The sequence below is a fragment of the Dendrobates tinctorius genome, unplaced genomic scaffold, assembly GCF_039654945.1.
Source record: "Dendrobates tinctorius isolate UK_male_01 unplaced genomic scaffold, ASM3965494v1 ptg000060l, whole genome shotgun sequence".
Lineage (NCBI taxonomy): Eukaryota > Metazoa > Chordata > Amphibia > Anura > Dendrobatidae > Dendrobates > Dendrobates tinctorius.
In genome coordinates this window covers 84503371-84520800 of record NW_027361728.1, presented here as the reverse complement: position 1 = coordinate 84520800, position 17430 = coordinate 84503371, and the positions used below count along the sequence as shown (strand labels likewise).

Here is a 17430-nt window from a genome sequence, read left to right as displayed (position 1 = left end):
CGATCTGTCTGGGATCGCACTGAAGGTCCTCACACTAGCTGAGGATTCCTGCAGTGCGGTCGCACTGCTAGATCTCCTGCTGTGCTGGGCCTTGTGGTGCCACAGAAGCCTTTGACACCACAATCCCTGCTGAAGACAGAAGAAAGAACACATAAGGAGACTACAACCGTAAGTGTTCTGATCCCTTATCCCTGCCCAATCTCTCTTCATCCACCCCAATCCCCCATCCCCTTTCGCTTTCTCGCTCTTTTTACCCCCTCCAGCCCCCCTTTGCGTCACTCTGTGTGCACATTTAGCAGCCACCGAGCGCTGATTGGTAACGCAGTTCACCGATCAAAATTCGTGCTCGCTTTTCTTTCTCACTTCCCTTTGCGCCCCCTCCATGCGCACTTCCAGCAGCTGCCGAACTTTGATAAGTGACGCAGTTCACTTATCAGAGCTCGTGCCTGCTGTTTCACACTTTTCTTTCTCACCCCCCCTTGCGCCACCTCCGTGCACATATCCAGCAGCCGCTGAACTTTGATAAGTGAAACAGTTCACTTATCAGAGCTTGTGCCTGCTGTTTTAGACACTTTTATTATTGCCACCTCCGTGCGCACATCCAGCAGCTGCTGAACCTTGAGAAGTGATGCAGTTCACTTATCAGAGCTCGTGCCTGCTGTTTTACACTTTTCTTTTCACAAGCATTGTTTTCTTCCTATTTGCTTTTTTCTTTTCAGACAAGTTTGCACCAAGAACTATCCCCCCCACACATACACAAACAATCAAAAATAAAGTACTTAACACAAGCACCATACCCATAAAAAAATGTCCTGCCCTTTACGTTCGTCCCAACAGCGCTATTCACAGGATGAGGCATATGCTTTCCTTGCCTCCGACACTGATAGCGAGGGAGAGGATTCCTCATTTCTTTACTTTTCAGATTCTTCATCCTCATCCTCTTCCTCCTCGGGTTTTGCAGAACCGCCACCCATATGTCCCAGGACAGAAGATGAGGCAGCACCCACCATTCCAGAAGATGAACCAGCGCAACCCATTACGGACCCCGTATGGACCTTGCCCCCCCAAAATAACGAACCACTGATTCCTGATTTTGTGGCAGAATCAGGAATCAAGTTTGACACCACCAGCCTCACAGAAATAGACTTTTTCAAAGTCTTTTTCTCTGAGGATTTTGTTAACTTCATGGTGGACCAAACTACCGTAATTTATATGCTCGTCAATTTTTGGCACAAAATCCCGGTTCATTATTTTCTAACTGGTCTCCTGTAGACGCAGTTGAAATGATGCAGTTTTGGGACTTGGTCCTTCAAATGGAGATCCTGAAGAAGCCAGAAATTCAGCAATATTGGAATGTTGATATTTTATACAACACTCCAGTGTTCCGAATGGTCATCCACAAATTCTTGCATTATACCGATAATGCACAGTGTCCCCCACGAGATGACCCCAACTTTGACCATCTGTTCAAAGTTCGGCCGGTCATTGAACACTTCAACAAAAAATTTGCTGTAGTGTACGTGCTCCAAAGGGACTTCTGCATAGATAAGTCCTTAGTTCATTTTAAGGGAAGGCTCAGATTCTGTCAGCACCTGCCCAGCAAGAGGGCCAGGTACGGAATTAAACTCTACAAACTGTGTGAGAGTACCTCAGGGTACACCCACAGGTTTGGAGTTTACGAAGGTAATTACACCAGTATTGAACCCCATGAATGCCCTCTTGTCCTGGGAGTGAGTGAGAAAATTGTGTGGGATTTGGTGCACCCACTGCTGGATAAAGGTTATCACCTCTACACTGATAACTTTTGTACCAGCATCCCACTATTCAAATCACTCTGCGAGAGGTACCGCAGCCTGTGGTACTGTCCACAAAAATCAGGCCTCCTGAAAACACTACTTGGGAAGATGCTCAGAAGGGGTGACAGCAGAGCCCAATGTAGCGACCACCTGCTGGTGGTCAAGTACAAGGACAAGAGGGATGTCCTTCTCTTGACCACCATACACGGTGATGGCAGCGCCCTCAGCACTGTACGAGGTACATCTACACAGGTCTGCAAATCGGACTCTTTACTGGGGTAGAACAAAAACGTGGGGTGTTGATATTTGGCACTCAGGAAGGAGCGGACCCCAGTACTTCTGGAACTAAAGGGGCTCATATTGTACCAGGTCAGCATTTCCGGGGGGGTGGTCCCGCCAACTGAAAAAAAGATAAGCCGCAAAAAAGGTGCCAAATGTGTTACAAAAAGGGAATACACAAGTACTCCACTTATCAATGCAACACCTGCCCCGACAAACCTGGCCTGTGTATGAAAGATTGCTTCAAACTGTACCACACCTCCATGCACTACTAATTAACTTAAATTTACATAACAGGAAACAGTAGGTTAGTTCCAAAACGGGCTCGGGCATTATAAGCTTTGCTGAAACTCTTGGGGGTTCAAAGTTCTCACCACACATCTAGATAAGTTCCTTAGGGGGTCTTGTTTCCAAAAATAAGATCACTTGTGTGGGGGGTTTCTATTGTTTAGGCACATCAGGGGCCCTGCAAATGGAACATGATGCCAGCAGACCATTCCATCAAAGTCTGCATTCCAAAATGTCACTACTTCCCTTCCGAGCCCCGACGTGTGCCCAAACAGTAGTTTTCTCCTACACAAAGGATATCAGCGTACTCAGGACAAATTGGACAACAACTTTTGGGGTCTAATTTCTCCAGTTACCCTTGGGAAAGTTAAAAATTGGGGACTAAAAGATCATTTTTGTGGGAAATTTATTTTTTTTTTCACGCCCGGGCATTATAAACTTTAGTGAAACAGTTAGGGGTTCAAAGTTCTCACCACACATGTAGATAAGTTCCTTAGGGGTGTAGTTTCCAAAATGGGGCCAATTGTGGGGAATTTCCACTGTTTAGGCACCTCAGGTGCTCTCCAAACACGACATGCATCTGATCTCTATTCCAGCCAATTTTGGTTTGAAAAAAACAAACGGTGCTCCTTCCTTTCCGAGCTCTGTCGTGCACCCAAACATTGGTCCCCCCCACATTTGGGGTATCAGCGTACTCAGGAAAAATTAGGCAACAACTTTTGGGATTCCATTTCTACTGTTACCCTTGGGAAAATAAAAAATTGGGGACAAAAAGATCATGTTTGTGGAAAAATATTTTTTATTTTCACGCTTGGGCATTATAAACTTTAGTGAAACACTTGGGGGGTCAAATTGCTCACCACACATCTAGATAAGTTCCTTGGGTGGTCTAGTTTCCAAAATATGTCACAAAAAACAGTCTCAGAATCGCCAAGATCCGTTGAAGCATTTCAGAGTTATTACCTTGTAAATGGACAGTGGTCAGAATTGAAAAATTGGCTCAGTCATTAGCGTGCAAACCACCCTCGGGGGTAAACGGGTTAAAAAACACAAAAATGTGATAAAAATTGTATTTATAATATGTAAGAATCTATAACTTTTTATTTTAAAATGTCAGATCTTAGCATTAAATCAGAAAATAACTAGCGGATCAAATGGGAAATTATACTTAGATTAGTATTTTCGTAAAGTCCAATACATGTGCTTGGGGTGTACTTTGGAGATCCAGACAAGGATGAGACTAGTCCAGCGCCACAACTGTCCAGCACTTGTATAAAGAGATCAATACTGGACTTGTGGTAAAGATGCTCAGGGAGTCTTAATGTCTCATGGGTTAGGGAGCATAAGGCCATGTGCACATGTTGCGGATTGTGCTGTGGATTTTTCCTCGCAGATTTTTAAAAATCCGCAGGTCAAAAGACCTGCGTTTTACCTGCGGATTAGCCTGCGGTTTGACACCTGGACAATGGAGTAGGTGTAAAACCACTGTGGATTCCGCACAAAGAATTGACATGCTGTGGATTTAAAACCGCAGCAAATTCGCGCGGAGAGATACACAGCGTGTGTATTGCGTTTTTCATTTTCCATTGACTATAGTGGTACTAGTACACCGCAGCAGAAACTGCTGCAGATCCGCAGGGCCAAAAACGCTGCGGATCCACAGCAGAATCCGCAACATGTGCACATGACCTAAAATACAAGCCTTGTCACACTATGCATTGCCTAGCAGCTCAATCTTGTGCAGTCTTTATCGACTTAGTACAGTTGTAATCCATGTACTGTCTCATGTTGTAGTGTAAAATTTCTTGTTTATGGTTATATGCAAAATTTTGTTATTGATGACTATATAAATTCAATTTCTTGGTCATTAATACAGAAGTAGACAACATTTTTGGTAACCTTTTAACCCCTTCATGACTGGATGTATTTTTGATTTTGTGTTTTCGTTTTTGCTCCCCTTTTTCATAGAGCCATAACTTTTTTATTTTTCTGTCAATATGGCCATGCAAGGGCTTGTTTTTTGCAGGGCGAGTAGTACTTTTGACTGACACAATTGGTTTTAAAATATTGTGTACTGGAAAACAGGAAAGAAATTCAAAATGCGGTGAAATTGCAAAAAAAGCAATTCCACATGTTCACTAAATGAAACATTATTTTTGAGTTATGGTATAATAGAAAAGTTTAAAACAAATAAAATAATTAAAATGGCCTGGACAAAACTGATGGCACCCTTAGCTTAGTATTTTCTTGTATAACCTTTTGAATCCATCACTGTAAATAAACAATTTCTGTAACGCTCAATGAGACTTCTGCCCCTGTCCACAGGTACTTTGGCCACTCCCCTTGAGCAAACTGCTCCAGTTGCCTCAGGTGTGAAGGTGTGTTCTCCGGACTCCAAGTTCCAACTCCTTCCACAAATATTCAATAAGGCTTAGTTAATGATTCATAGAAGGGCCACTTCAGAATAATCCCATTCTTTACTCTTGGTCATTCTTGAATGGCTTTAGCTATGTGTTTTTGGTCATTATCCTTTTGGAGGACTCATGACCTATAACTCAGACCAAGCTGTCTGATACTGGACAACATATTTTGCTGCAGAATTTCTTTATAGTCTTAAGATTTTATTGTACCCTGCACAGATTCAAGAAACACAGTGCCAGATGCAAAAAAGCAGCTCAGAAACATAACCATGCCTCCTCCATGTAGGCAAATGTTCTATTCTTTGTATGCTTATTTTTGTGTCTGTGGACATAGAGCTGATGTGACTTGCAAAAAAGGTCTAGTTTTGTCTAATCTACCAAAGAAAATTCTCCAAGAAGCTTTGTGATTTGTCAATATGAATTCCAGTCTCTCATTTTTATGATTTACTTTCAACAGTCTTTCCTTCGTCTTCTTCCATGAAGATCACTTTGGCCAAGATAGCGACAGATGCACTGAAATAGTTTGACCTTGGAGTTGGCCTCTAATCATTTTAAAAGTTGTTTTGGGCTCTATGCTTACTATTTGTTTTATCCATCTCTTCAATTTATCATCAATTTTCCTCTTGTGGCTATGTCCGGGGAGGTTGGCTACAGTCCCATAGACCTTGTCATCCCAGTCAGATGTCTGTCCAGCCTCTGTTTGAAGACTTCCATTGAAGGAGAACTCACCACTTCTCGTGGCAGCTTGTTCCACTCATTGATCACTCTAACTGTAAAAAAAAATTTTCTAATATCTAATCTGTGTCTCCTCCCATTCAGTTTCATCCATTGCTTCTAGTCTTTCCTTGTGCAAATGAGAATAAAGTTGATCCTTCTACAATGTGACTGCCCTTTAGATATTTGTAGACAGCTATTAAGTCTCCTCTCAGTCTTCTCTTTTGCAAACTAAACATTCCCAAATCCTGCAACCTTTCCTCATAAGACAGGGTTTGCAGACCGGTCACCATTCTGGTCGCTCTTTTCTGAACTTGCTCCAGTTTGTTGATGTCTTTTTTAAAATGTGGTGCCCAAAACTGGACACAATATTCCAGATGAGGTCTGACCAAAGAGGAGTAGAGGGAAATAATGACTTCACGTGATCTAGACTGTATGCTTCTGTTAATACATCCTAGAATTGCATTTGCCTTTTTTGCTGCTGCATCACACTGTTGACTCATATTCAGTCTGTGATCTATTAGTATACCCAAGTCTTTTTCACATGTGCTGTTGCTTCGCCCTATTCCTCCCATTCTGTATATGCTTTTTTCATTTTTATTGCCCAGATGTAGTACTTTGCATTTTTCCCTGTTAAAAACCACTCTGTTAGTTGCTGCCTACTTCTCCAGTTTATTTATATCTTTTTGAATCCTCTCTCTCTCTTCTCTAGTATTAGCTATCCCTCCTAGCTTTGTGTCATCAGCAAATTTAATCAGTTTACCCTCAATTCCTTCATCTAAATAGTTGATAAAGATGTTGAACAATACAGGGCCCAGGACAGAGCCCTGTGGTACCCCACTTGAGACATTCTTCCAACTGGATGTGCAGCCATTTACGACCACTCTTTGGGTCCGATCACTAAGACAGTTATGAATCCACCTAACAGTTGCCTTGTCCATTCCATACTTAGTCATTTTTTCAATAAGGATTGTATGAGATACTTTGTCAAATGCTTTGCTGAAGTCAAGATATACTATATCTACAGCATTTCCTTGATCCACCCAATCAGTGATTCCATCATAGAAGGAAATTAAGTTAGTCTGACAAGACTTATTACTTACAAACCCATGCTGACTCTGTTTAATCACTTCATTCTTATCCAGGTACTGACATACATGTTGTTTAATAATTTGTTCAAAGATCTTTCCTGGTATAGAAGTCAGACTCACCGGCCTATAGTTGCCTGGGTCCACCTTTTTCCCCTTTTTCAAGATAGGAACAGCATTTGCTGTTCTCCAGTCTTCTGGGACTTCTCCTCTTCTCCAAGAATTTTCAAAGATTATGGAGAGGGGTTCAAAAATTTCTTCTGCTATCTCCTTCAGTACTCTGGGGTGTAATTCATCTGGACCTGGAGACTTGAATTCATTTAGGTTAGCTAAGTGTTTCCTCACTATCTTTCTGTTTATAGATATCCTGGATTCTTCTATTCCCTTAATAGGACAGTGAAGAACAGTTGATGTTACATTTCCTTTCTGAGAGAAAACAGATGCAAAATAGGAATTTAAAAGTTCAGCCTTCTCAACATCCTGTCTTACCATTTCATCATTTTCATCCTGTAAAAATCCTATAGCATCTTTGACTTTTCTTTTACTTTTGACATATCCCCAAAATCCTTTATTATTGCTTTTGACATCTCTTGCAAGCCTCAATTCATTGTCAGCTTTAGATAATATGATTTGTGTCCTGCAGGTTCTGCAGACAGCATTATATTCTTCTTTAGATATGCCTCCATCTTTCCATTTTATAAACATTTTTTTCTTCCTTTTTAGCATGTGCTTAAGTTCTGTGTTCATCCATCCTGGCTTCCTTAAATGCTTCCTATTCTTCCCTCTTTTCAGAATTGTTAACAATTGTGCTTTGAGAATTTCATTTTTCAAGATTTCCCATCCTTCCTGGACATTTTTTTCTTTAAGGATATCCAGCCATTGGATCCCTCCAATTCTCTTTCTGAATCCCTTAAAATCTGCCTTTCTGAAATCTAACCTTGACGTCTGAGTCTTCACAGGTCTTCCTCCTCTAGTTATCCAAAATTCTAAAAATTAATCTGTTTGGAGATGGTTTTGTAGCCTTGACCTACAAAATGTTTGCATAAAATTTTCTTTCTATTCTCCTGAGACAACTTCCTCCTTAACTGTCTTTGGTACAAGTTCAATGTGGTACACACCATGATACCAAACATCACAGTGACTACTTTTCACCATTTAAATAGGCAGACTGACTGATTAGAAGTTTGTATAAACCTGTGATGCTAAGTACACAATACACCTTAGTTTAACATTTACTTATGGTCAAATAATTATTTTCAATCCTTTCTAAAGGAACCATCATTTTAGTCCAGGCCATTTTCATTAGTTATTTTATTTTTCATTTTTTCTCCTGTTGAACCACAATTCAAAAGCAATATCTGATTTTCATTAGTTGATATTCAGTGAATTTAAATAGAAAATTACATTTGTCAGTTTCAAGTCATTTCAGTGACCATTGTGGGTTTTTCTTACTTTAGCATAAGGGTAACCACAATTTTGTCCATGTCTGCAAGTGTCTTGTCAGCTCACCTTTCACATTCAACTTTTCAACACACAGGAAAACAATACTTTGGCTCTAACTACTTTATCAGAGGTGTGTAGTAGTGACATATGGCATCTTGATTGATACATTATATAATCCCTTATATATTTCAGAAGATTGAGATTCTTAGCAAATTGGTGGTAATGCTCTTAGAGAATAAAGCTTAATAGAATTGAGATGGGTGGATTGTTATTTTTTATGACTTGATAATTTGTTTTCCATAGGTTGATGTGTGTATTGATTTCTCTGTTTTAATTATCATTTCCAATCCTTAACTAATAAATAGATATCTCAAGCCAATATTAACCCACAGTGGTCCTCCTCTCACAAGCACATTGCCTCAGTGGTGCAGTCCCATTGCCAGAGTGCTGACCAGCCCCAAGGCCTACGCAGTAAGTCTATAAATATATGCTAGTCCCCTCTACCCTATGATATAGAAGGATGTCAGAAATCAGCTTATCTAATTCCATATTTTTCGTAGATTTTCAATTTTATGGCTTGCTGGGGTTTTTTTTTTACAAAATTCTACTTGGTGTATGTCTTTTTCTGATCCATTTATTTCATGTTATATAAAAATCTTTATTAAAAAAAAACAGAAGATACAGTAAAGTTGTCATTTTTAACAAATCAGTTTTTCTGCAATATGGAAATCATTGTGTGAATATGCAATAAAGGTTTGCATGTACACTCTTAAGCAATGTTGCAACAACTTTACATTAATTAAAAAAAAATCACAATGAAAAGCTCTCGTTTTCTTATGAATTAAGAGGCATGAATTAAAAATAACATACCGTGTTTTGCGGATTATAAGACACACCCCAAATTTTGAGGAGAAAAATAGGAAAAAACTTTTTTTTTTTAATATAATGGTGGTGCTTTTAATTAATCCATGCGTCTTATTGCTTGCCAGGGTGGTGGCTGCGGGGAAGCAGGGTCCCAGGTTCGCTGCTGGTGGAGGCAAAAGTGGAGAGTTGGACTCCATCTCCATCTGCGCATGCCCTGGCAGCCATTTTCCCGGAGTCCACCGCACAGTAAACCATGTAAGTGTGAGGACTCTGGGCTTTCAAAAAAATGTCGGCAGAACCCCCGCACCACCGAACACCCGCAGCGGCGCACATTGGAACACCTCCTCATCCCAGCCTGTGGCCTGCAGCAATGCTCCACTCTTGCCTCCTCCAGCAGTGACCCTCGGACCCTGCTCCTCCGGGGCCGATAAGGTATATCCGCAATATAACATGCACCCCCATTTTCCCCAAAAATTTTTGGGGAAAAAGTGCATCTTATAATCCGAAAAATACGGTAAATGTGTGTGTGTTTATATAGCTCTGGCAAAAATTAAGAGACCACTGCACAGTTTTGCAAAAATCAGCTTCTCTACATGTCTGACAGCCATTCCATTCCAGTGTCAATTGAATTCCAACCACAGTACACCTCTTTCTACTTAATGTGCTTCTGATTAGGGGATCACCTGAACCAAATCTTATTTAATGAAGGAAAGTATAAAAAACCCTGGTGTTCACAATCCTCTTGCAATAGGACAAGCTGGAAGGCAATACAAGTGCTAGTAATATCCCAAAAGTAATAGGAATGAAAAATAACTTTTAACCATGCCAAAGGAGTTGAAAAGAAAAATCTTGAGTTAGGAAAAGAAGGGCTCAATTCTGGCTTAACTAGCAGAGGGATACAGTGAGCATCATGTTGCCTCCATCCTTAAAATTTCTAAGATGGCAGTTCTTTACAACAAGGTCAAGCAGGCAGCAGACAATGGAGGCATCAAAGCTACAGACCGGCAGAGAGCAAAATCGACTTTCCACTGACCGGGAAGACCATCATCTTATTTGAATGTCACTCAGCATCTACAGGATGACATCAAGTGACCTACAAAAAGAATGCAAATGGCACCTGGGATGTGTCATGGTTTGAGCAGGGTTCTTGCCCTGCACTCACAGGGTTAAGTGTTCGTGGCCTCTTTCTGAATCTGGGAGGGGTATTTATACTCAATCTTTACCAGGGTTCTCTGTCAGCTATACTGTTGTTCTGGTGTGTCTGACCCCTGGTGTGCGTGTATTCTGCGTTGCTTGTTTGCTTCCCGTGTATGACCCGGCCTGTTCCCTCACTCTGTACTCCGTCTCTCGCTTTGGTACTATTGTCTTCTCCGGTTCTGACCTCCTGGCTTGGCTATCGTTACTCCATTACAGTTTGTCCCTATTGTACCGTCTATTGCTCTTTCTGGTTCTCTGACCTATTGCTACGTCCTGACTATCCATTATGTCTAACCCTTTGGTACTGTATTGCTATCTTGTGCTTTGACCCTGGCTTCATCTGGTTTCTGTCTCTGTCTATGCCCCTTGGTAACATTGTCCTGTAGTTACCTTTCTAGGAGTTTCCCTGCAGCTCCTAGATCTGTGGAGCTTAGGCCACGCCCCCAGCAGTCATGTGCTTCATCGTCACCGCTGCTGCCCTGCTCCACAGGTATCTTTGAGCACGGTCTTTGTACTCAGGACACCCACAATGGCTCAGCGAGCAAGTGCAGTACGGGGCTCCTGACACTATAGCTGACTATTTCAGTTTTTTTTTCCTCTGAAGAAAAAAAAAAAAAGTGTTATCCTCATGGATCCCATACAAGCTTTGGCTGATCAGGTCAAGCACCTGACCCAAATGTCCCACAAACTTAATGTGGAACAGCGCACGATGGCCCAGATCCAGCAACAGTTGGCGGATACTGTGCAGGGGGCTGTCGCTGCAGAGGCTCCTAGTGCTGGGGATAGAGATGTGTCATTGGCATTCCCCGAATCTCCGGTCAAATTGCCAGACCTTTTCTCAGGGGATAAAAATGAGTTCAGGTCTTTCAGAGAAGGATGCAAGCTTTTTTTTTCTCGGAGGCCCCGCTCCTCCGGGGATGAGTTCCAGAGGGTGGGGGTCGTCATTTCCCTACTTCGGGGGGCTCCACAGGCATGGGCTTTCTCTCTCTTCCTCTGCTCCTGAACGTATGTCTGTGAATTTGTTCTTTGAGGCTCTGGGGCACATTTATGATGAGCGTGATAGAGTGCGTCTGGCAGAGGATATGGTGATGAGTGTGACACAGGGGAGGAACTCTGCTGAATGGTTCTGCTCTGAGTTCAGCCGCTGGGCAGCGGAGGTCTCCTGGGATGATGCTGCCCTCCGGGGTTTGTTCTGTAGAGGCCTGTCCGAATGTTTGAAAGATGCCCTAGCCCTTCATCCTCCACCGGATTCTTTGGAGGACGCTATGATCCAGGCTGTCCGCATGGACCGTAGGCTGCGGGCAAGTGGGGTCATGCTGCAGGAGACCCCTTTATTCTCCAATCTGGGAGACTATGCATCTAGTCCTGAGCCCATGGAGGTTGGTGCCAAGTCACTGGAGGAAAAAGAGAGGAGACACCGAAGAAACAACCAATTGTGCTTTTACTGTGGATCCGCTGGACATTGGAGAAGGAACTGTCCTTCTTGCCCTTCTTCAGTGAAGCCGTCAGGAAAACGACTGAGTCTGGGTAACAATCGAGGAGGTTGCCCAGACTCCCAGGTACCCTTTTCCTCACTTACTAAAATTCTGCTTCCAGTGGAACTGGAACTTACAGGCGGTCCAGTTGGGACTACCGCCTTTGTTGACTATGGTTCTTCTATTAATCTGATCGATGCCAAAGTTGTGACTTTTCATAAGATAGGGACAGTCAGGTTAAAAGATCCTGTTAAAATCGTGGCAATTGATTCTTCTCCTATCACCCAGGAGGGAATTTGTTTCATGATTGATACCTTTTCTCTGAAAGTGGGTTCCACTCACGTGGAAAAATTAAGGTGTTTTGTTATAAATAATCTGCCGGCTGGACTGGTACTGGGTATGCCTTGGATTCAACGTCACAATCCTACTATTGACTGGGTCACGGGGGAGATCATTCAGTGGGGTTGTATGGCTAACGGTTTATGTTGTAACTTGACAATTCTTGTCACCCCAGTAAAATCTGTGTCAGTGTCGTCTGTCGATCTGGAAGGTATTCCGGAGTACCTGAAAGATTTTGAAGACGTATTTTCTGAAAGTGAGGCTGAGGCGCTACCACCACATAGACCCTTTGATTGTGCCATTAATCTAGTCCCTGGAGCCAAGTTACCCAAGGCTCGCCTGTTCAATTTGTCCAGGCCCGAACGTCTAGCCATGAAGGAGTACATTACCGAGAGTCTCCGCAAAGGGCACCTGTGGCAGCGGGCTTCTTTTTTATTAAGAAAAAAGATGGTGGTTTGCGGCCGTGCCTCGACTTTCGGGAATTAAACAAAATTACTGTGAAAAATACATACCCTCTCCCCCTAATTCCTGATCTATGTAACCAACTCACCGGGGCCAAGTGGTTTTCTAAATTGGATTTACGTGGGGCATATAACCTTATAAGAGTCCGGGAAGGGGACGAATGGAAAACAGCATTCCTGACGACTGAAGGACTGTTCGAAAACATGGTTATGCCCTTTGGTCTCACCAACGCTCCTGCTGTTTTTCAGAATTTTATTAATGCAATTTTCTCTGATTTAATTGGTCGTTTTGTGGTTATCTATTTGGATGACATTCTGGTGTACTCGGTGGACAGTCAATCTCACTTGCACCATTTGCGGATGGTTCTCATGAGACTGAGGGAGAATCATTTGTATGCCAAGTTGGAAAAATGCTCATTTTTCATGCAAGAAGTATCCTTTCTGGGGTTGATTGTGTCAGGGGAGGGGTTCCGCATGGATCCTAAGAAAGTCCAGGCTGTTACGGAGTGGGTGCAGTCTCATGATTTGAAAGGGTTGCAGCAATTTTTGGGCTTTGCCAACTTTTATAGGAAATTTATTAAGGGCTTCTCGCAGGTGGTAAAGCCTCTAACGAACCTCACTCTCAAGGGAGTTGATGTAAAAAATTGGTCTGTAGCAGCAAAAAACTCTTTCATGACATTAAAAAAGTGCTTTTCTTCAGCCCCTGTATTGGTACAACCCGACCCGTCAAGACCTTTTGTCGTGGAGGTTGACGCCTCGGAAGTAGGGGTGGGGGCAGTTTTGTCTCAGGGCCCTCCTACCCTTACTAATCTGAGGCCTTGTGCCTTCTTTTCTAGAAAATTTTCCTCTGCCGAGAGAAATTACGATGTCGGCAATAGAGAGTTGTTGGCGGTAAAGTTGGCTTTTGAAGAATGGAGGCATTTCCTGGAGGAGGCTATCCATCCCATTACAGTCATCACTGATCACAAAAATTTGGCCTATATCGAGTCTGCCAAGAGATTGACCCCCAGACAGGCTCGGTGGGCACTTTTTTTTTCTCGATTTCAGTTTACCATCACATTCCGCCCGGGATCTAAAAACATCAAGGCTGATGCCTTATCCCGAAGCTTTGATTCGGTGTCCCCTCCAGAACCTCCCTCCTCCAGTCTTCAGCCAGGAGTAGTGGTGGCCGAAATCTCATCTGAGTTACAGAGAGGGATTTTGGAGGCCCAGGCTCGAGCTCCTGGTGGTAAACCCCCGGGTAAATTGTTTGTACCGGAACGTTTCCATCTCGGACTTTCACGATTCTGTGTTGAGTGCTCATCCTGGGATTGCAGCTACCCGGGGGGCAATTGCGAGGGATTTCTGGTGGCCCTCTATGGTAACAGATATTAAAAAGTTTGTGACTGCATGTGGGGTGTGCGCTCGTTCTAAAAGTTCTCAGGTTCGGCCGACCGGGGAATTGGTGCCTTTGCCAATTCTGGATAGACCATGGATTTTATCACAAATCTTCCTCCTTTCAGGGGCAACTCGTTGATATGGGTGGTGGTGTATAGGTTTTCAAAACAAGCTCACTTTGTACCTCTCCCCGCGTTACCATCTGCTGAAACCCTGGCCCGCTTATTTATGCAGCATATAATTAGGTTGCATGGAGTGCCTATGAATGTGGTGTCAGACAGAGGGGTACAATTTGTAGCCAGGTTCTGGAGGACTTTTTGCAAAAAGCTGGGGATTTCGTTGTCCTTCTCCTCTGCCTACCACCAAGTGTCTAATGGACAGACGGAGCGCACTAACCAATCGTTGGAGCAGATTCTGAGATGCTTGGCCTCTTCCAAGCAGGAGGACTGGTGTGAGGTATTGCCCATGGCAGAGTTTGCATTCAACGGTCGTGTGAGTCAATCTACTGTGAAGTCTCCCTTTCAGGTCAACTATGGGTTTAACCCACATTTTGGAGAGTTTTCCCACATGTATTCAGGTTGTCCTGGTGCTGAGGATGTGACACAACGTCTTAGAATTCTTTGGAGGGAGGTTCAGAGGAATATTTCCAAGGCCCAGGAAAACTATAAGCGGTTTGCTGACAGGAGGAGGGGGCCAGGTCCAGCATTTGCAGTAGGGGAGAAGGTGTGGCTATCCACCCGCAATATCAAGCTTAAGATACCATATATAAAGTTGGGTCCCAAGTTTATTGGCCCATACAAAGTTGTGGAGGTTGTTAACTCAGTAGCCTACCGACTGCAGCTGCCCACCTCCTTTAAAATTTCTGATGTCTTCCACAGGTCCCTGTGAAAGCCTGTGGGGACGGTGAGAGAGGATCCCTCATCAAATGCTCCGCCAGTGCTGGTAGAGGGGCAGCTGGAGTATGAAGTAGGGCGTATTGTTGACTCCCGGTGGGTGCGCCGGAGACTCCAGTATCTGATACACTGGAAGGGGTACTCTCTGGAGGATCGGTCATGGGTTCCGGCCAGTTCGGTGCATGCCGATCGTCTGGTGCGGGCTTTCCACGCCAGATACCCAGACAAGCCTGGGGGTCCAGTGGCCCCCCCGTTAAGAGGAGGGTACTGTCATGGTTTGAACAGGGTTCTTGCCCTGCACTCACAGGGTTAAGTGTTCGTGGCCTCTTTCTGGATCTGGGAGGGATATTTATACTCACTCTTTACCAGGGTTCTCTGTCAGCTATACTGTTGTTCTGGTGTGTCTGACCCCTGGTGTGTGTGTATTCTGCGTTGCTTGTTTGCTTCCCGTGTATGACCCGGCCTGTTCCCTCACTCTTTACTCCGTCTTTTGCTTTTGTACTATTGTCTTCTCCGGTTCTGACCTCCTGGCTTGGCTATCGTTACTCCATAAAGACACGGTGGTTGTAACCAAAGATCTCAAATTTGGACTCACCAGAACAAAGCACAGATTTCCACTGGTCTAATGTCCATTCCTTGTGTTCTTTAGCCCAAACTAGTCTCTTCTGCTTGTTGCCTGTCCTTAGCAGTGGTTTCCTAGCTGCTATTTTACCATGAAGGCCTGCTGCACAAAGTTTCCTCTTAACAGTTGTTGTAAAGATGTGTCTGCTGCTAGAACTCTGTTTGGCATTGACCTGGTCTCTAATCTGGGTTGCTGTTAACCTGCAATTTCTGAGGCTGGTGTCTCGGATGAACTTATCCTCCACAGCAGAGGTGACTCTTGGACTTCCTTTCCTGGGGCGGTCCTCATGTGAGCCAGTTTCTTTGTAGCGCTTGATGGTTTTCCCCACTGCACTTGGGGACACTTTCAAAGTTTTCCTGATTTTTCGGACTGACTGACCTTCATTTCTTAAGGTAATGATGGCCACTTATTTTTATTTACTTAGCTGTTTTTTTCTTGCCATAATACAAATTCTAACAGTCTATTCAGTAGGACTATCAGCTGTGTATCCACCAGACTTCTGCACAACACAACCCCATTTATAAGGCAAGAAATTCCACTTATTAAACCTGACAGGGCACACCTGTGAAGTGAAAACCATTTCCGGTGACTACCTCCTGAAGCTCATCAAGAGAATGCCAAGAGTGTGCAAAGCAGTAATCAAAGCAAAAGGTGGCTACTTTGAAGAACTGCTGCTCCTGGTGACTGACAGGTCTCTCCCTATGTACTCACAGAGGACAGACCTTTCAATCACCTGCAGCAGTGTTGGGAAAAGCCGGCTGAGGAAGGAGTCGGACTAGTCTGGACTCTGGCGTTTCAAAGTAATCTTGTAGCATACGTGAAAGCATCACTACTGAGGCCAGCTGTTGACTGAAGCAGTCACAGGGATGTAAAACACCTCAATGGGCCTGAGTGATTTAATAGATAAGTAATGTTTGGCCTTATAACAATTTTTGCAGCTACTAATGGTTTTTTGAATTGTTGGGTACATCCTTTGATATTTGGGTTTTATAGAGCTATTAAGAGTGGAATACAATGGAGCTGCCTATTACCGACATATAACATTTAATAGCTGTGTACGTACTTCTAACTAAAATATAATCTTTTCTGTATTTCTTTTTAAGCAGGAAGAGCTTAAAGATGATGACATGGACGGCATTGTTAGCCATGATGAACTGACTGCATCGTATGAAGACACCTTATCGGCGGCCATCCAGCCCCCTTCAGCACAGCAGGGCAGGGATGAGCCGGCACAGACCGAGGGTACAGATAATGTACAGGAGGGAGATCTAGGACTTGGGAGATATGACTTTTCGCGTGACAGAGGATCATATCCCCTTCGTTTCAGCCAGCCTGGGGGAAATCCACACATATAATTTGCTATTTAAATGCAGATATTACTGGATATATTCTATGTCCTAGGTGAAAGAAGGGAATATTTAATTTAGCTAAACATATTGCATTGACACGGAGCCAGACACTTTGTAGTCAATAGTCCTAAAATGTAACTAGTCGGTTTACTTGGGATCAGTGACATAATTTCAAGGGGTTTTCCCACGAACAAAACTTCAATGTTAATCAATAGATTTTGGAATAATAATAAGTTCCACAACTGGATGTGTTTAAATATAATGTTCCTGTGCTGAGATAATCTTATAAATGTGCCCCTGCTGTCTACTGTGTAATGGTTGTGTCTGAACAGGAGCATGTTCTGATCATACCACATCTCCTGGGTGGGGGGAGCTTTTCAGGGATTACAGCATGGGATCACAAATGATTCTATCTTTGAAGTAAAACATTGTTAAAAACAGGCAGGGAAATGTTTTACCTCACAGAAAGAATCAGATGTGATCCCCTGATGTAAAGTCTGTATCCTTTCTTTTGCTTCCTCCCCTGGCCAGGAGCTGTGGTATGATCAGACCATGTCCCTGCATGGTCAGACACAGCCATTACACAGTACACAGGGGGGCACCATTTATAAGATTATCTCAGGACACGGGCATTTTTATTAACCACAATTGTGGAACCTATTATTATTCCAAGATCTATTGATTAAAATTAACTTTTGTTCCTGTAAATGTCCTTACAATACCTCAAAAGTGGCTTTTTATGGTGTGGAGAGTTTGATAGAATGGGGATTCGTTTGGGAGATAGGGGTCTGGGTGTTGAGACTTCTTCCAATCACTAGAACAATC

The 17430-nt window shown here is 43.3% G+C and overlaps 1 protein-coding gene across 1 annotated transcript in view; it reads left to right on the top strand.

Annotated features, from left to right (window-relative positions):
* The window catches only part of SLC9A9 (solute carrier family 9 member A9), a 1175932-nt gene extending 1159116 nt beyond the window's left edge, over positions 1-16816 (top strand). Inside the window, exons 15-16 of the mRNA XM_073579113.1 lie at positions 8394-8499; positions 16360-16816. Coding sequence (XP_073435214.1) covers positions 8394-8499; positions 16360-16611 — 358 coding nt within the window. The 3' untranslated portion in view covers positions 16612-16816. The remainder of the gene's footprint in view (positions 1-8393; positions 8500-16359) is intronic.
* The last annotated feature ends 614 nt before the right edge of the window (positions 16817-17430 follow it).